At 45.3% G+C, this 20,193-nt stretch overlaps 2 protein-coding genes across 2 annotated transcripts; both read right to left on the bottom strand.

Annotated features, from left to right (window-relative positions):
• Window positions 1-564: 564 nt before the first annotated feature.
• Window positions 565-3,056, bottom strand: LOC124704163 (growth-regulating factor 6-like). Its single transcript, XM_047236399.1, has 3 exons — window positions 2,852-3,056; window positions 2,331-2,685; window positions 565-1,700 (listed from the first exon to the last, which is right to left on the bottom strand). Exons 1-3 carry the CDS (start codon window positions 3,021-3,023, stop codon window positions 881-883), a joined length of 1,347 nt encoding a protein of 448 aa, XP_047092355.1. The 5' UTR covers window positions 3,024-3,056; the 3' UTR covers window positions 565-880.
• A 976-nt stretch (window positions 3,057-4,032) lies between these two features.
• LOC124697316 (growth-regulating factor 6-like) lies at window positions 4,033-4,416 on the bottom strand. Its single transcript, XM_047229925.1, has one exon. It carries the CDS (start codon window positions 4,414-4,416, stop codon window positions 4,033-4,035), a length of 384 nt encoding a protein of 127 aa, XP_047085881.1.
• Between the last annotated feature and the right edge of the window lie 15,777 nt (window positions 4,417-20,193).

Raw genomic sequence — 20,193 nt, 5'->3', positions numbered from 1 at the left:
CTGTTGCCATGAACAATGCTTGGATTACTACTACTGCTACTATGATGTCGCCCTCCAATGGTAACTGTAAAATCTAGTGCTAGGCCAAACGCATTGGTTTGTTTGTTGTTCGGGGAAGAGCTGGTTTTTGGTCTGTTCCTGGTTGTTGCTCAGAAACCATTTTTTTTTTGCATTGCTCTTGCTCTTGGATCAGTTGGATGCAACTATATTGGGCCTGAACAAAGCCGTCTCTTGTCCAGAAGCAAGCTTTGCTTTGATCCTATAGTATCCTATTAGAGAAACTAAACCTGTTTTTGTGCATTTTATATTGTGAAATAAGGAGCTTACGGCTCCAGTTTCTCATAGCTGAAATGGATGACAAGGTTTTGGTGCCTTTGTAAATTAGAAATAAAAAAGTGCAACCAGGTGTGATTGTAAACATCCAGTGATGAAGCCAGCGCCCAGTAACAAGAATTCTAGGGGGAACCTTGGATCAGGCATCAACAAACATGCTAAAAAGCAGCTTCTCAGCCATTGACATTGAGGAACACGAAATAATCAGGACTAGGAATACGCCAGCTCGCATTAAGCAACAACTATCATGGCATTGCATCATAAACTGAACACTGTGACATGATATGGAACAATGTAGCACCAAATCCATCCACCCACACACACAACGGCACGTCAACAAGTCTAAGGTTACAAGGAAAAGGGAAAAACGAATGAACCGAAGGCACCAGATTAGTCTCTCAAATAACAAAGCTAGGACGTAAATACTGACACTTATGGATATGAAGTTGATATGTAACAAGGCACGTGGAGACCAGCTGTCTGCAAAGTTCATCAACATATCGCCAGCCAGACAGCCATCTTGTTGCAGCTCTCTTGGTCAGAAGCTTCACAGCAGGCGGATGCTCGGATGATTTACAACGATGGAGCCGAGATCGTCCCGCAGGTTAGTCATACCATCATAAACACCGTGGTGCTCCAGCCTGGGACTGCTCCCAGTGCTGCTGGAAACCGATCCAAAGGTGTTCTTCTGCAGAACTCCTACAGGGGACGTCTCCAATGGGCTCGAGTCCCATGCATCCGTCATAAGGCTCAGAGACGACGACAGGTAGCTCCTTGCTTCCATGTTGCTGTTCTTGGTTAGAGCTTCTCCTAATGGCCCGCCCATTGACGAGTCACGGAACATTGGCATCCAGTCTGCTTCTCCCTCGTTGAACTCGTCTTTGATCGCTGTGATGCTAAGACCAATAGGGCTATACTCGCGGCTCAGCTTGAGAGGCGATAGCGTCAGCTTCTCATGGATGGGAGACGTGGAGGCCGACGATAGGTCAGATGATGCCATTGGAGCAGATACTGAGAGCTGGGTTCTCTGAGCTTGCATGTCTTCGGTCTCAGGCCATGACAGAGCTCCCTGCGAAGGAGTCCTGGGCCAGTCCACGAAGTGCTGCAGGGAGAGTGAACTCTGTTGCTCATTCAGACCCTGTGACGCGAGCAAACTGGCATTCTCCAAGGAACTATGAGGAGAGCTCATCAGTGAATCGGATGAAACAAGGCCGTAATCTGGCCTTGTGTTCGTCACTTCAAAAGGGTTATGTTCCTTTGAGAACGGGAAGAGGCTACCCGTATTCCTCGCACTCATGGAAGTCAGCATGGAAAGACTGTCAGAGTCCTGCGCTAGTTCATTCTCATTCTGTTTGTTCACTGGCTCCCTGCAGAAAATGGAACAACATGTGTTTGGTTAGAACAGCATAGATCTGTATTCAGAGTTAGTGAACATATTCGCCCGTCATAAACCCACAGAAACACTGGGGTGATAAGAGTAAAACTATGAAAACCAGTTAACTGATGTAAATAAGCCTAGAGCACTACTTCAAGAGTTCTGCTAATGCATAGGTATCATTCTCGCCAAACAAGAGCATATGGGGATATTGGGAACGAATACCTAGGAGTGTTTATCCACAAAAGAAGCAGTATAAGTGAAAAGTGAAACTACAAGAGCCTTACTGTTAAAAGTCACTCCCACTTTCAAGCACAGTAGTTTTAAAATGCTACTATTGCTGGGTCCAACTGTACCTCTTATCACTTCCCTGTAGTTTTTACCTAGAAAAATGAACTGTACCCCTGATCATTTCTATTCAGTAAAGAATGATGAAAGGTAGTTCCAACTAGCAAAAGAAAAAATCTCCTTACATTTCTAAATTTTTAGTGGCTGGCAAAGGCAACATGTAATGTACAGATTACGAATGCAAAAATACCACAAGAAAACCTTGAACTGAAGCAAGAGAAAAGGAATAACATGTAATGTACAGATTTCGAAAAAAAATGCTGCATGATCCCACCTGTTATATTGCAGTGAGCAAGGATCGATCGTGTTCGCAGCGTAGCTCTTCACAGGCTGCTGCTGCTGATGACTGATGGCGATGCCGGCAGTAGCGCCGCTGCCCCCGGTGGCGAGAGCACCGGGCTGGGCAGCAGCCGCCACCGTCACAGGCATCGCTTTCGCGGCATGGCCAGGCTGGCCTTCCACATGCTTTCTTGAACGGTGTTTTCCCCGGTTCATGTGCCGCTCGCAGTACTTCTGGTCGGAGACGGCGTCCCTGGAGCACCGCCATTTCTTGCCGTCTGTCCGGCGGCACCGGCCGGGCTCAAGGTCCGCGTTCCCTGTGTAGCCCAGCTGGAAAGACCCCCACCCCACTGCAAAGCAGAGCCACAAAACGCAATCATGCAAGATCAGTAAAAGGAGGAATCAATCGAACGCGACTTTTATCATAGGCAATGTACACGATAATGAATGGAAGTGAAGCCTAGAAAGAAAGAAAGCGCTGGGCTGACTTTGCTTTCCTCCTCTTTCTTGGCTTACATGTGCTGGAGCCAAAGTAGGCAGGCGGGTAGAGCGACGTGAGGCTCCTCCTGATGGGGATGAGGAGGTTGTGAGGCACTGGGATGTTGGCCGCCATGTACTTGTAGATCAGGGCCTGGTGCTCCAGCTCCATCCACTGCGACGGCGTGAAGGGCCCCCTCACCCTGGCCATGGCGCCCTGGATGCTGGCGCTCAAGCTCACTGAGCTCAGTCCTGGATGATACACCAAACAGATGAGCAACAAGGCAGTGCAAGCCAAGAAGGCGCATCCAAAAAACAAAAAAAAAGTGTACTTTATGGAGACCACCGCAGCGAGATGCATAAAATTCATAAACACAACAATACTGCTAGATGTGTAAGACACAGGGGCAAGCAAAAGGCAGAGCAAAACTGAGGCAGGGAGGCTGCCAGGATCAGAAAACCACCAGGTGAGGAACTAGCACAGATTTGTAGGGTGGTGTGGCCGCGTGCGCATAAAAAGTTCACCAAAAAACCCTCATCTTCGATCCAACGCAACAACCTTGATCTGTGCACGCTACTTGCTTGAATCTTGCTTGCGTGCATCTCTAGTTCAACCCATTTATTTAGTGAGAAAAATGTTGAGCACAGTGGCATGGTGCGAAAGATCACACCTTTTCTTCATCCATTTTTATTAGCAAAAGGGAATCCGCACGATCACACCGTTGAGGACAAGAAGCGTTCGTGGATGTCGCCGAAAAGGAGAGGAAACTTATCCGGGCAAATATCAATCCCAACAACAAAGCTTATTAAAATAGTAAGAGGAATGGTACTCTCCTTTTTTCCTTCGGATGATGTGAAACTCTTTCTAGTCACTGATCTAATCAAGGGAATCCAAATAATGGAAAGTATAAAGGAAAGAAACACTAGCAGCTGAAAGAAAAAGGCCAACTTATCATGGCAAGCCTCCGAATCTAAGCCAAACTAGTATAGAAATGCAGTGTGAGAAGATATTTTGGAATGAATAAATCAGCTTTCTTTTTGCTGGAACTAAATTAACTCCATCTGATCTGTATGCAGGTAAAAATCCCCAGGGAGGGTTGGAAAAAAGGAGGATCAAGCATAAGCTCGATGGAAACAAAACATCCGAAAATAAATCGCCAGCACTAATCAAACAGCAACAATGAAGTAAGGAGCAGCAAGGTTTCCAATCACCAGCATAACTAGAGACAAAAAGAAAATACTGCTCCCACCGGCATCCCACCTGAGCAAGAAGCGGGCGTGCCATAGTAGAGCGGCATGGCCGCCGCCTCGGCGGCAGCGGAGTGGCAGGATGACGCCGCCGCGGAGGAGGAGAAGCTGAGCATCTTCTCCCGGCCGTGGCCGGGGCTGCAGGTGCCGACCAGGTAGGGCGCGGCGGCCCTGACGGCCTCGGAGACCTCGGCGTCGGTCCTGGCCTGCTTGGCCGCCGGCACGCCCCAGCCGCCGTGCTCGGCCGCGTCCGCATTGCCCCTCCCGTGCTTGAGCATCCTAGATCCGAGCATGCCGAGCTCGGCGCCGCCCACCCCCGCGTCCACGGCCGCCATCAGCACGCCGCCCAGGTCCATGCCGGCCGCTCACTCTCCGACCCGGCCGCTCTACTGGTGATGGGTGTGGTGGGTGCGGTCATGGGGCGGGGGAGCGAGATGGGGAGGAGGAGGCATCTCTCGCTCGGTCCTTGTTGTGGTTGTGGCGTGGAGGGGAGCGGCGGTGGTGGGTGGTGGCTGGCTGGTTGTTGGTTGCTGGTGCTCGTGTGTGTGTACCGTGGGAAAATGGAGTCCTGTTTGCGTTTGGTGGCTGGCTGGGGAAACCAGGCTGGTTTTCCTTTTGGAGGCAGAGACGGAGAGGGACAGACAAGAGGGTGGGGTGCCAAGACTGGGGAATAAATAGGAGGTTAATTTTCACTCTCTACTACCTTTGTATTTATCCACCATTATTGTGCTACTCTAACAACTAAGTTGATGGAGTAGATACTTTTTTCTCATCCAGCAAGGACCCTAGTACTCCAGTATGTTGTAGGGTTATGGAGAGGGGCAGACAAACAGGGTGGGCTGCCAAGACTGGGGAATAAATAGGGGTCAAATTTATCAATCTTTCTATTCACCATTACTTGCTACTTTAATAGTAGCATAATTGATGGTACTCCTTGTCCTGAAACATAATGTGTCTTTAAATTTGGCTTGATCAACAACTTACAACTAACTTTGTGTATGATTTGTACTCCCTCTGCCTAAAATAAGTGCTTTAACTCTTTCTTGATATCAATGTATCTACAACCAAAATATATCTAGATGCATCTATATTTAGATCAAACTAAAATACTTATTTTTAGATGGAGCTATTACTATAGTTTATTTACAAAATTTGAGGGAGCATAAAGAATCTTCAAAAAATTGTGTGTTTTATATTTTGGGACTGTAGCAGTAGCCGACTGGACATGGTATTTTTCTCATAGGTTGATGCATCTATTGTGAAAAATGTATTTTAAATAACTATTAACGTGCTAAAAATTATGGATATACATCTGGACATGCTATGTTGCCACACAAAAATTTGTGGTAAAAAGGCATTTTGATGGGTTGTGTAAACAAGACAAAAAGAATCTTGTGAGAATCTATTTTGGAAATTTAACTTTTTTACACATGTCACATAAAATGTTATTTCTTAGGGAGGCGATGTGTGCGGATATAGAATGTTAGGATGTACATGTAGAATAGTTATTATATTTTTTAACATTTAAAATAGAGCATGTTTTTGTAAGAAATAGGTGCTACTACTTCTACGAGCAACAATGGATTTCCGATAGCCAGCTCGTTAGGCTTTTATTTTTCTGACTAGATAGTAGTAGTATCTTGTATGACTATGCCAATATGCCACTCCCTGTCTCTCATAAAAGTTGTTTTAGATTTATTGAAATTTAGATGTAGCTAGATATTATCTAAAACATGAATACTTCCAAAATTTAATAAATCTAAGAAAAAATTCATGGAACGGAGGAAGTACTCGCAAGAGAATTTAATAGTTAGTGATATGTAAATGAAGACAGCCCAGAGAATCTAAAATTTAGTCCGATGGTGTTGAAAGTTTACTCCAAAAGCAAATACGAGGTTTGCTTGTCCTCCCCCACCATCAAAGTTGAAGGGGTTATCGTGCGTTCGTTTCGTGACCAAAAAACATGGATGCTCCTATCCCAAAAGCAAAATATTTCTTAGAAAAGCTGGACCAGATGATCGCCAATTTCATGACTAATCTCGCCAACTACCACGGTCGCGTCTGGGAATCCATGACCATCGACGCGACCCCGACACCCGCAACCGCAACATCTACCCTCTTGTCCTTGTTCACCAACATCGAGCCCGTCCCAGCTCACCGCCGTCGTTCCTAAATGTCATGTCCTAGTTCATCCTGTCCCACGAGGAGCATGGCGTCGGGATCTTCCTCGCGGCCGCCGCTTGCGATGCCTTGGATATATTCATCATGGCCACTGAGCGCCCATCCTTGCGACCAACGACTCCTCGCACAACTCAATCGCGGATTCCGGTTTGGTATTCACTTCTAACGGCCCGACGATGCCCGCACGGCCATGGCGCCAAGGTAGGTTCTCCACGGGGCAGCGAGCGGCGGGCTTGCTTTGTCCATGTGGCTTCCTAGCTTGGCGAGCGGTGGGCTTGCTTGTTTGCGTGGCTCACAGCTGCGGCCGCCACCATGGCGCGGCGAGCAGCGGGCCTGCTTTTTCGCGTGGCTTCCTAGCTCAACATCGGCGGTCTCCATGGCACAACGAGCTTGATATGTCTGTGCGGCACCTAGTCGACGGCGGCAACCTCGCTAAGTTGGTGCAGGCGGTGACCTCCCTAGGCTCGGGCAGGCGGCAGCCTTAGATAGGTCCAGCCTCCTCTACGAAGAGAAAAAACTTCCTTAATTACATATTACTGATATGTTAATGGTTTATCCTTTTCTATCAATTGTTAATTAAACATATTTCATCCCATCCCATTCTTTACATGTCTGTCCATGAATCAAACACACACTCTCTAGTCATCCGCAAACGCCAAAGTTTGAAGAGGGAGACATGGAAGTAAAAAAGAGAAACGTACAAAAAAAAAGATATGCCGCATAACCTCAAAATCGTTAGTTTATCCTATCACTTCTGCGACAGTGGTTGTTTACAAACTTTGCATCTTTGGAACCAACACGTTTTTGACATTTTGAGAGGATGGATTGCACGAGAAATTGATGGTGGGGTAGACTGGTAGCGTTCAAGAACTATGCATGCTGCTGCTACTACATTTGATATACTGCCTACACAGTCTTCTACAGCCAGGTAGCAGTGACACGATCTAGACCTCATTATTGGCGTTAGATACAGTCCCTGATAGGTGCGTCCGACGCTTAGCTTCGGACACTCATTTGGTACTAGTAGGTGACGATTGCCCAGATTCTACGAGATGTAGGCCGTGGCATCGCAATCGCAACGACGCGTAGCTAGATCAATCGACCTATATCTAACTACATTCTGCACATGCACCTGGATATCGTGGCCGATCGAGATCCAGATACCAAATCAATCATGCTATGCTACATCACACGATCAAACCAAACTTCGCTTAGACTTCATTCACCTACGATCGATCGACATTATGGACAACACACTGATCCTATCATCCTACCTTCTCTGATTAGCTGATCTACCTAAAAGATCGGACGCTGTAGCTTGCATCACCTTTTGTTTTGGTTTTTCACTGTGGAGGGAACAGTGGCCGCACGGACGCCCGCCTTTTAGTTTTACCTACTGTTTGCGTGCGTTCTCTGCTTCCTGCTATAGTAGCTTTGGGTTTTGCGTGGCTTTTACTTGGGGTAAATGAAAGCAGTATACTACTTTTCCTTTTGGAGAAAGGGGCCGTGCGCCGTGAGGGAAACGTTCGCTCATAATTAACGGATGATCTTTACGGACTTCGATCTCCACCAAACCGTTTGCAAGCGGTCAACTCAACAATAGCACTCCCCCCGTTCCACTTTACAGTATCTCTAGGTTGTTAATTTGTTATTTTCTATCAATTGCACAATACAAAAATTATATCATTAAAATGTAGAATATCTAAAGTTTATAATAACATATATTTTATAATATTTATGTTTTATTATCTTGATCAAATTAATGATACGTTCAAACCCTATGAACCGGGGCGGACGGAGTACGTCGTCCTCTCCCTCTGTTTTGTCATTGCCTAAAGTTGTTTCAAATTGCAGGGGACTACCATAACACAACCAAATAAGGTTTTGTCTATTTTAGCTGTTATTACTTTTTTCATCATCTTTTTGAGCTAATTTGTAAGATATGGTTATAAAATTAAGCACAGCAATAATTGTGCGGTTCAACAGCCATAAACTCAACTTAAGTATTGTTCGATGTCTATGCATTTGGGCCATGTAGAAGAAAGCTGCTTAGGCGGGTGATAAGAAAAAAAAACCAACTTTTTTGTTGAACATTGTTGCTTATTTGTACATTGAAGACGTCTAGTTAGGTATTTATCTAGCACAAATAGGCACCAATACTTAGATAAAAACAGATTTATTTTTCTAAACACTTCTCTATGCACCTCTCATTGTACGTGCCCTTAGAATCCTAAAGTGGGGCGATGGAAACCAAAATTGGATCGGAGGCTACAACCGCTTAGACATAACAAAACCTTTGTCGACTTATGTGTAGACTGGCCTTTGGTGAAATACTAGTGAGACAGCCATGATATGCTACATAATTGTAAAACATTACATAAAACTTCGATTATTCGACTTATATGACAACTTAATTCACTTTAATACTTTTGTTTATAGGGACAGTAGATGTTAAGGTAGCTTAATGTTATGCTGATAATTTTGTGTGGTCCTATGCGTAAAGGTATAGATAAAGAACACTAAGGGCATGTTTAATTCACGGGAATGTTGGAAGAAAATCATAAAAATAGATTTTTTGTGGTAATATTCAGCCATTTGATTTAAATGAATGAAGCATAGGAAAAGTGCATGGTTTTTTTGTTTGATTTAGGTTTCATAGGGAAATCAAAATAATTCCACAATTCAATTAAACCTCTTTTTTACATTCCTATGCACAAAGAACAAGATGAAGGTCATAAATTGCATTATAATGACCTAAGGCTGCTCATAGTGGAGAGTAACTTAGTCTAGTAACATATGTCATGTTACTAGTCTAAGTTACTTTTTCCATAGTAGGTAGTAACTTAGATGTGGTTTCATGCAATGTGTCATTAATTATGTTGTAGACTCATTGCTTTGGGATGTGTGATGTTATGGTAACATAGCTAATTACCACCTCGCTCACTTTCTTCTTTTATTGTCATGACATGTCACCAAAATGCCTTGAGACGTGTGATGTTACTGAAAGAACATCTCTTGCATTTTGTTTTGTGTGTTTGATGTCAATATATGTGATACACTAATGTTTGATTAAGTGGTACAGGGATTACATAGTTTCATATTTGCGTGTGTTGGATTTGGTCGGTCTGTCAAAAGATAACAGGAAAAGTTTGGCCGGGCCGGATAATCCGGGCCGGATATTCTTGAAATATCCGGCCCCCGATTTTGGCTAAGTCTTCGAGGAAAAGCAGCTCAGTAGGGGGGCCGGACATTTGGCCGGATAATGTCCCGGTATTGTACCAGGGCCGGATTATCCGGGCCGGATATTTTGGAAATATCCGGCCCCCTCGATTTTGGCTAAGGACTGGAAGAAAAGCAGCTCAGTAGGGGGGCCGGACTTTTGGCCGGATAATGTCACGGTTTTGCCCCGAAGGCCGGATTATCCGGGGGGGGGCGGATTATCCGGCCCTACTTACACCGGATTATCCGGCCCCCGAAGCAACGAACGGCTCAATTTTGGGAGGGGTATAAATACCCCCTTCTTCTACCTTGGTTGCTTGCTCAATCATTACACTAGAAATCTGTCAAGCCACCTCCATTAGAGCCACCTCAAGAAAGTCAAGATTTGCAAGATCTCCTTCCTCCCCCAACCAAAGCTCTTGATCTTTGGGGATTCGAAGGAGAAGACACCGATCTACATCCTCACCGAAGCGTTCTTCATTTCCCCTCTCTTGTTTGAGGGATCTCATGCTAGTGTTCCTATTTGGTTCCCTAGTTGATTTGTTGTTGATGTATTGTTGTTGATTGTTGTATTGTTACAGATTTGGGAGCCTCCAATTTGGTTGTGGATGTGTGCCCCAAGAACTTTGTAAAGGCCCGGTTTCCGCCTCGAGGAAATCCCTTAGTGGAAGTGGGCTAGGCCTTCGTGGCGTTGCTCACAGGAGATCCGAGTGAAGCCTTCGTGGTCGTTGGTTTGGCTTGCGTAGCAACCACACTCCTCCAAACGTAGACGTACCTTCTTGCAAAGGAAGGGAACTACGGGAATCATCTCCGTGTCATCGCGTGCTACACTCTCGGTTACCTCTATCCCACTCTATCTACTATTGCGTAGCTATACCTTGCTTAGTTGATATCCTTGTCATATAGGTAAATTCACTTAGTTGCATATCTAGAGAATTTACCTTTCGTGTCAAGCCTAAATTGAAAAAGAACTAAAAATTGGTTAGCACCTATTCACCCCCCCTCTAGGTGCGGCATACGATCCTTTCAATTGGTATCGAGCCTCGGCTCTTATTTCGGGCTTAACCGCCTAAGAGTATGCCGGACGAGGTGCCCTCGGTAGGGGCCGCCCGGACGGTCTCCGTGGAAGACTTCAATTCATTGAAGTCCTCCATGGAAGCCCAAATGGAAAGCATGAAAAAGATGATTGCCGAGCTATTGGCTCCGGCCCCACCCAAGGCACCTAGTGTAGAGGTAAAAGACACGGGTGCGTTAGATGATGGAGAGGCTTCGGACTTACCCTCATCTACCAAACCCGTGGAAGGTGACAACTTAAACACTATCAAAGCTACAAGTGCATCTCCCAAGGGAACTAGTGAAAGTGAGAGCTACAATCGAGTACCTCCACCTTTCCAATCACTCGATATACCGGTTCCCATGCCTCATTTGAACATTAGGGGTGACCCACCTAAGTTTTCCGTTGATAATTTCGATACTTGGCAATTTGAGTTCCGCTCTCATGTTTGTAGTGCCTCAAATGAACTATGGAGAATCATCATGGAGGGCTTCAAGCCATACAACCCCGACAAGTTGACTAGAAGAGAAGTCGTTGATAGTCAACTCAACAACACCGCCCTTCACATGATTCAAACTAGTGTGGGGACTCCGGAATTGCATCGGGTCCGGGACTTCACCACCGCCAAGGAAGCTTGGGACGGCTTGGCCGCTAGTTGCATTGGAAGTGAGAGCACAAGGAGGAACAAGTATAATGCTCTTAAGAATAAAGCCGAAGGATTCTTGAGGCTACCGGATGAAGATCATGAACTCATGTATGGAAGACTTCTCACCGTTGCCAATGCCTTCCGGCTTATTGGTGCCACCCACATCAATGACTCTTGGATCAAGGAGAAGTACATTGAATGCATGATGCCGTTTGTTCCCATTGATGTCAAGACTCTTGTGGGAAGGGAATGCTATTCCTCTCTTACTTCTCAACAAGTCGTGCACGAGATGCAAGCTCTCAAGGTGCTTGAAGAAACCTCTCATGATTCTCGCAATCGTGCTCTTGGAATGGCAAAAGGTTCCAATCTTGCCTTGGTGGTCAACTCCGGTGAAGAAGTGATTCCTCAAGAATCTTATAGGGCATCTTGGAGTATGTCCTATCCGGAAGATTTGCAATGCCACTACCATGATCACATGGCCTTCCATGCAAAATCCTTTTGGGTTGATCCCTCCAAGGCCAAGGAAGACAACATCAAGAGGAACAACAAAAGTGGTTTCACTAGCTTTGGTCCAAAGACAAGATCTTGCTACAATTGTGATGACAAGCGCCACTTCATTGCCGAATGCCCCTATGAAAATAGAGAGCTTCATAATGGAAGGCTCATTCCCAAGGACAAGAGCAAGGATACCAAGGGCAAGTATTCAAAAGCCCCCAACAAGAAGTTCTACAACAACAAGACCAAGAAGGGCAAGAGGCCCTCAAGAGTTGTGCTAGTAACAAGGGAAGAATACTCTTCCGATGAAGTTGAAAGTTCAAGTGGTGAAGAAGATGAAGAAAGCTCAAAGGAATTGGCCGCCATTGTCACCACCAACATACCCTCTTCATCCCTCTTTGAATCTCCCAATGAGAACCCTCCTATCAAGAATGCACATTGCTTCATGGCAAGGTCCTCCTTGGACACATCTATCGTGCTATCAACTCAAGAAGAGTATACCTCCGGAGATGATGATGTTGATGATGAAGAAGATGCATCTTCCAATGGATTGGTTGCTCTTGCCTCCCTCTCCATTAACTCTTCATCACCAAGTGAATCCCCCAATGAGGTCATCCTTGTGGAGGAAGAAAGTTGCCTCATGGCTAAATCCTCCGAGGTATCATCTCCTAACCCCTCTATGCCTAACATATCTAGTGAACTAGGGGTTGATGATGCTAGTCTAAAAGTGAAACAAGAAATGCTAGATTTTGATGATTTCATTCTCAACCTACAAGGTAACACCAAAAAGCATGTTTCAAACCTCATGATTCGTTTAGCTCAACAAAGTGCTATGCTTGAGAAAAAGGGTCAAATAGAGAGAGAAGACTCTCTCGAAATCCATGCTCTTAAAAATGCTCTTGAGGAATGTCAAGAAACCATATCTTCTCTTGAAGAGAGGTTAGAAAATATTGAAGAGCCTCAAGATAAAATTAACAAGCTCACTAAAGCTAGAGATCTTGCTAGGGCTAAGAATAAAGTGTTTACAAAGGAAAAGGCCCAATTTGGGGTTGATCATGAGAAACTTGTGAAGGATCTAGATGAACTAGACAAAGCTCACAAAGCTTTGAAGAGTGAATACACTCTCCTATCCAAGTCGTTTGAGCAACTTCAAATTAGGCTTGCTTCATATGATGTGCCTAGTTCCTCTACTCCTCTATGTGATCATGCAAACATTGTTGAGGAAAATGCTAGGTTGAAGGATGAACTTGCTAAGGCCTCCTCTCCCCAAAGTGAACTTTCTTTGGATGATCTCTTGAGTAAGCAAAGATCAAACAATGGGAAGGAGGGCCTTGGTTTTAATGCCAAGGCAAAGAAGGCAAACAAGCAAAAGGCCAAGCCCGCACAAGAAAAGAAGAAAGTCGTCACTAATGGTGAAGCCTCCAAGGGCAAAACCATGAATGATGATGATGCGGGAATTGCTAACCCTCACTATGTTTTATTTAAAGATTATTATGGTGATGTTTATGCTAAATATGTTGGCCCATATGATGGTTATGTTGCTTGGTCTATTTGGGTCCCAAAGACCCTTGTTGCTAACAAAAGAGGACCCATTGCAAAATGGGTACCTAAATCCAAGAATTGATCTCATGTAGGACTATGCCGCCGGAGGTTCAAAATGGGTACTTGATAGTGGATGTACAAGTCATATGACCGGCGGCAAGAACCTCGTCAAGGAGTTGAGGCCTAACATTAATGATATCACCGTCTCCTTTGGCGATAATTCTACATCCGAGGTATTGGGTTTTGGCAAGGTTGTGGTTGCACACAACATTACTCTTGTGGATGTCATGCTTGTCAAAACCCTTGGTTACAATTTGCTTTCCGTTTCAGCCCTTGGCAAGATGGGTTTCGCCGTCTTTATTGATAATGATATTGTGGTCCTCTTGTGGAGCAAGACTCTAAAAGTCGCATTCGTTGGGTATCGCGAACACAACTTGTATGTGGTGGACTTTTCGGGGGCCACCACGTCAAGTGCGATGTGCCTATTCGGAAAGGCGGACGTGGGTTGGTTGTGGCATCGCCGCCTAGCCCATGTCAACATGAGAACTTTGCAAAGTCTTCACAAGGGGAACCATATTGTGGGACTAATGGAAAATGTGTCGTTTGCCAAAGATCGTGTTTGTAGGGCTTGTGTTGAAGGCAAAATGCATGACTCTCCGCATCCAAGCAAGACCATTATCTCTTCCAAGAGGATCTTGGAGCTCCTTCATGTGGATCTCTTTGGTCCCGTTACTCATGCAAGTCTTGGTGCGAAGAAACATTGCTTGGTGATTGTCGATGACTATTCAAGATACACTTGGGTCTACTTTCTCAAGACGAAAGATGAGACTCAACAAATATTCATTGACTTTGCTACCGAGGTGCAACGCCAACACAACCTCCTCATTATGGCAATAAGAAGTGACAACGGCTCCGAGTTCAAGAACTACACACTCAATGATTTTCTTAGTGATGAGGGGATTCGTCATCAATATTCCGTTGCTTACACCCCTCAACAAAATGGTGTTGCGGAGAGGAAGAACCGGACTCTTATGGATATGGCAAGGTCTATGATGGCGGAGTATAAATCCCGCTATAACTTTTGGGCCGAAGCCATCTCCACCGCTTGTCACTCCTCCAACCGGCTCTATCTCCGCAAGGGCTTGAACAAGACTCCATATGAAATACTCACCGGGAACAAGCCTAATATCTCATACTTCAAGGTGTTCGGGTGTAAGTGTTTCTACAAAATCAAAGGAGTTCGTTTATCTAAATTCGCTCCTAAAGCTTTGGAGGGTATATTTGTTGGTTACGGTGCCGAATCTCACACTTATAGAATCTTTGATGTGTCCTCCAGGATTATCATTGAATCTTGTAGTGTGAAGTTCGAAGAAAATGATGGCTCCCAAGTGGGGCAAGTTGATGTTTGTGCAGGTGATGAAATACCTCAAGATGCCATAGTAAGAATGGGTGTGGGATTTTTCCGCCCCATTGAGGGACACGGTGTGGCGTCTCGGGAAGAACTATGCTCTACCACGGTGGAGCCCTCATCTTCTCAACATCAACAAACCTTACCTAGTGAAGCAAATGATGCACCAACCCAAGAACAAGAACAAGACTCTCCCTCTTATGTGCAAGATCAAGGACAAGATCAAGGTCAAGATCAACCTATCACTCACAATGCCTCCAATGAGGAACCAATCAACTCTTGCCCTTCTCCGAACATTGTTCAAGATCAAGCACATGAGATTGAGCAACCCCAAGCAATTGAGGAAGCTCAAGTTCAAGGTCAAGACGGGGACCCAAATGATCAAGTTGATCAAGTGACACCTCCAAGGCCTAGAAAGACCAAGGAGGAGATCGAGGCCCGTCGTCTAGCAAGAAGAGATAGGAACCTCGAGCTACGTGGACACACTCATGACAAGGTTCTTGGTGATGTTAGGGCAAAGGTCTCCACAAGAAGGCAATTGGCGAACTTTAGCCATCATCATGCTTATATCTCCTTAGTGGAACCCAAGAAAGTATTTGAAGCCCTTGAAGATTCGGATTGGTTGGAAGCTATGCATGAAGAACTCAACAACTTCAAGCGCAATAAAGTGTGGACTCTAGTAAAGAAGCCTAAGGAGTGCCGCAATGTTATAGGCACTAAATGGATTTTCAAGAACAAGCAAGATGAGTTTGGAAATGTTGTGAGGAACAAGGCAAGATTGGTGGCTCAAGGGTTCTCTCAAGTGGAGGGTATTGACTTTGGAGAAACCTATGCTCCCGTGGCTCGCCTTGAGTCCATCCGTATCCTTCTTGCTTATGCCTCGCATCATAACTTTAAATTACAACAAATGGATGTGAAAAGTGCTTTTCTTAATGGTCCTTTGCATGAAGAGGTTTATGTTAAGCAACCCCGGGGTTCGAGGATCTCAACTTTCCTAACCATGTCTACAAGCTTGATAAAGCACTTTATGGTCTCAAACAAGCTCCTAGAGCTTGGTACGAGCACCTTAAGGAATTGTTGGTAGACCGTGGGTTTGATGTTGGGCTAATCGACCCCACTCTTTTTACTAAGAGGGTCAATGGGGAGCTTTTCGTTTGCCAATTATATGTTGATGATATTATATTTGGATCTACTAACAAAGCTTTCAATGATGAATTCTCAAAGCTTATGACCGATAGGTTTGAGATGTCTATGATGGGAGAGATGAAGTTCTTCCTTGGTTTTGAGATCAAGCAATTGAGGGAAGGAACCTTCATCAACCAAGCAAAATATCTCCAAGACATGCTCAAGAGGTTCAAGATGACCGAGATGAAAGGTGTGGCCACTCCTATGGTTACCAAATGTCATCTTGCACTAGATCCCAATGGTAAAGAGGTGGATCAAAAGGTATATCGCTCCATGATTGGATCCTTGCTTTACCTTTGTGCATCTAGACCGGACATAGTGTTGAGTGTTGGTGTGTGTGCAAGGTATCAAGCTTCTCCTAAAGAGAGCCACATGATGGCTCTCAAAAGAATCTTTCGATATTTGGTTGATACCCCAAGATATGGTATTTGGTACCCCAAAGGCTCAAGTTTTATTCTCAATGGTTATACCGATGCGGATTGGGCGGGTGATAAGGATGATAGGAAATCAACTTCCGGGGCTTGCCAATTCCTTGGTAGGTCCTTGGTGTGTTGGTCTTCTAAGAAGCAAAATTGTATATCTCTCTCCACCGCCGAAGCCGAATATGTTGCCGCCGCAAGTGGATGCACTCAATTGTTATGGATGAGGCAAACTTTAAAGGAATACGGTGTCATTTGTGACAAAGTGCCTCTATTATGTGACAATGAAAGTGCCATCAAGATTGCCTATAATCCGGTGCAACATTCAAGAACGAAGCATATTGAGATCCGGAATCATTTCATTAGGGATCATGTTGCCCGGGGTGATATTGAGCTTATCTATGTTCCTACCAAAGATCAACTTGCCGATATATTCACGAAGCCTCTTGATGAAGCAAGGTTCTCTTATTTGAGGAATGAGCTAAATATCATTGATTCAAGGAGTATAGCTTGACCATCTTGCAAACACACTTTCGTCTCAAAACTTTATTTGGTTTAGATGTGGGCATGGAAATAGGGGAGTGCGGTTTAAATTATTGAGCTATCCCTCCCCCATAATGCCAACATTAAAAAATCATTCTCTTTATATCATATGTTGATATGTGAGCTTCAATGATGAGTAGTGGCTTGGACCCAAGATATATCTTCGCGGTGCCATGCCACAACACTCATATATGGTGGTCTAGGCCACCACACTCTTCTTTGTGAAGAGTTGGAGTTATTTGGATCTTATTGCCTCTTATTTGACAACTCCATGTTCTTATGGGAAATCACTCAAGTTTGGCCTTATTTGCTCATATCTTGCAAACTTGAGTGATCATGTACCATTAACGGTTTGAACCCTCTAAACCTAAGCCTAATCTCTCCAATAAGCCACTTCCATCTTGCTCATTTGTCATGTTTGGTAAAAACTTGGAGTTTGAGGTTTTTCGGTCGGATGATCTAGGGTGCTCAATCTTATTGGCAAATTTGCACCTTATATGTGACTTGATGCTTTATTAAGTCATATATGGGTATTGCAAATAACCAACGAAAGATGGGCCGGATTCCCGGTGATTCTGGAATTTTCCAGAACCCCGGATAATCCGGCCCCAGACCACCCCGGATATCCGGCCCGGCCGGATTATCCGCCCTAAGTTAGGGCCGGATTATCCGGCCTGGGCGCACCTTGAAAGGGTTGAGGTCGAGGGCGCAAGGGGCAAAACGGTTCGGAACCCGCCCCCACGCGCCCCTCTCCTCTTTCTCCTCTCAAGGCCGCCGGAGCTCCTCCTCCTCGCCGGAGCCACTCCGTCCGCCTCCTCTCGGAGTTCTTGGGTGGATCGGGTGGATCTCCTCCCTAGCTACCTTCTCCTCCAAGCGGTTTCCACAATGGATGTGGGTATGATTCACAATCTCTATCCCTAGATGTTGTGTTTTATATGTGCTATTTTCTTGGTGGAATTGGTGTCTAGTTGTTCCAAATCGTGTGTAGTGTACTCCTCTTGCATGCTATGATGCCGATCTAGTCTTAGACATGTTTTTGATTGGAAATCTGCACATCTCGAAGGGCCGGATTATCCGCCCCGAGCCGGCCGGATTATCCGGCCTGGCCGGATTATCCGCCCCGGGGACCCGGATTATCCGGCCCGGAGCTTCATCGCCGCTGCAGCTTTGCCTCAATCTATCATGTCTAGATTTATACCGACTTATTTGCATGCTTCTCGAGTGTATTACTCGTATCTTACATGACTTATGAGCATTACCTTTCCTTTGCTACCCGCCTTTGCTTCTCACGAGTGGTGCTTCTCGGGGTGGTCGGAGACGCTCGAGGCATGATCGATCAAGTGACGAGTTTGCAACCAATGCACCTCGCAAGTCCGTCTCCTCAAGGCGGAAGAACAAAGAAGCGAGGGAGAACTACAAGACCATGGACCCGATCTCCTATTCCGCCCTTCGCATGAACAACTCGGTATGAAGATGTCCCAAGGGATGAAGAGATTGAGGGCAGGAAATTCCGGTGCATTGAGCAGGAATTCATTTACAAGGACATATATGAGCCCATGACGAAGCCGAGACCCATGCAAGCTATTGATGTGGATATTCCGGCTGAAAACGATCACTTTGAAGATGCCATCCGGGTAACCGGAAGGTTGGGTCCGCATGATATCATGAAGATTCAATGTGACTATAGCCCAGATTTGGTGAAGCAATTCTTTGCCACTTTGGCGATCAAGAAAGATGAGGAACACACTATGGAATGGATGATCGGCTCCTCTCACCGCGAGTGCCACTCTTCGCCGGTTGCTGGTTTTCTTGGAGTTCCTGTTGAAGGGGGTCGTCGTCTTCATGGACCACAACCGATAGATAAGAATGCTCTTGCACAGCTCTATACCTCAGCAGGGAAGATTGGTTATACTAAGGGGCTGCTTACCATTTACAATCAGCTGCTTCGGTTCTTTCGGTCTACCATTTGCCCAAGTGGTGGTAACAATGATGCTATCCGAGGAGTCCTTGTGAACCTTATGCACCACAGCTATAAGTGTGCTCGTGATGGAAATGAGGATCGGAACTTCACTCTTGATATCATGGATTTTATCTTCCATGAGATCCATGATGCCATGGTCTCCCGGACCTCCATACCCTATGCTCCCTACATCCAGCTTTCTCATCAACAACTCGTGGCTGTGGTTGGTGAAGATTTGAGTGGGTACCCGTTGGTGAAGCACCATGTCAAGAAGGCCTACAAGGTTAAGCCGGTCTCTTCGACATTCCTCGCTCCCGACTCCTTCATGGGTGCCTGCTCGTTCTAGTGGCTTTGCTCCTGCTCGTCATCAAGATGTCCCGGCTATAAGGAAGCAAGTGACCCGGCTTAGTTGGTTCCAGCGCTATGTCCTTTGCATGAATGTTGAGATCCATAAGGAGAACTATGCTCGCTAGCCGAGAGCGTGCTCGAGATTAAGCATACTCGAGCGGTTATTCTTCACAAGCTTAGTGGTGAACAAGGACCCCCGCCTCGGCCTCCGAGCTCATCGGGGTTACAGGTGGTTGGCACTCGGCACGAGTTCCATGGAGTGATATTGATGATTGCCTTCAAAGGTCCAACACCTCTCGCCGCTCTCCGGATGCACCTGACACTGATGAGGAAGAAGAAGAAGAGGAAGTGCCATACGAGTCCGATGATGATGATGCCTCCGAGTGATTCTCATGGGACGTGTAGCATCGCGCTTGTCCCCTTTTTGGCGTGTCGATGCCAAAGGGGGAGAAGTGTTCTATTAGGATTCTCCGGGATTTGCATGGTTTGGGCACAAGCATATGCGTTTATCATTCTTATGTTGCTTGTGTTCCCCTTTTAGTTGAACTATTTGGTTTGTTTGTGTGCCGTTCAAAACTATGTGCTATGTGGTGTGAGACATTGTTATGGTTTTCGGATTTCTATTTGTTGAGATCAAGGATATTACATTGTGTGTGATGCTATATCTCCGCATTATATATCTACACATGGGTATGATTTCTTGCTTCCTATCTCAACTTCATATGTGTCAATGTCTTTTGTTAGAGCTCATGTTGGATATCTCTTATGTTGAGGCACCATACTCCTATGTGTTGTGTATTTGTATTCAAATGCAAATTACTTATATGCACACATGTAGGGGAGTGCCTCTATGTCTTGCCATCATGCTTGTCTCTATTTGTGATTCCTTGGCAAATCCAGTATATTGTCATCAAACACCAAAAAGGGGGAGATTGAAAGAACATCTCTTGCATTTTGTTTTGTGTGTTTGATGTCAATATATGTGATACACTAATGTTTGATTAAGTGGTACAGGGATTACATAGTTTCATATTTGCGTGTGTTGGATTTGGTCGGTCCGTCAAAAGATAACGAGAAAAGTTTGGCCAGAGCCGGATAATCCGGGCCGGATATTCTTGAAATATCCGGCCCCC

The sequence above is a fragment of the Lolium rigidum genome, chromosome 3, assembly GCF_022539505.1.
Source record: "Lolium rigidum isolate FL_2022 chromosome 3, APGP_CSIRO_Lrig_0.1, whole genome shotgun sequence".
Taxonomy (NCBI): domain Eukaryota; kingdom Viridiplantae; phylum Streptophyta; class Magnoliopsida; order Poales; family Poaceae; genus Lolium; species Lolium rigidum.
This window is presented reverse-complemented; position numbering and strand designations above follow the sequence as displayed.

What these genes read in the sequence shown, in the direction of transcription:
- LOC124704163 (XM_047236399.1), bottom strand. Translation starts at nt 3,023, where the DNA reads ATGGCCAGGGTGAGGGGGCCCTTCACGCCGTCGCAGTGGATGGAGCTG. An exon ending in CTACTTTGGCTCCAGCACAT is followed by an intron (nt 2,686 to 2,851) that starts GTAAGCCAAGAA and finishes TCTGCTTTGCAG; the next exon opens with TGGGGTGGGGGTCTTTCCAG. An exon ending in TGCTCACTGCAATATAACAG is followed by an intron (nt 1,701 to 2,330) that starts GTGGGATCATGC and finishes CATTTTCTGCAG; the next exon opens with GGAGCCAGTGAACAAACAGA.
- LOC124697316 (XM_047229925.1), bottom strand. Translation starts at nt 4,416, where the DNA reads ATGGACCTGGGCGGCGTGCTGATGGCGGCCGTGGACGCGGGGGTGGGC.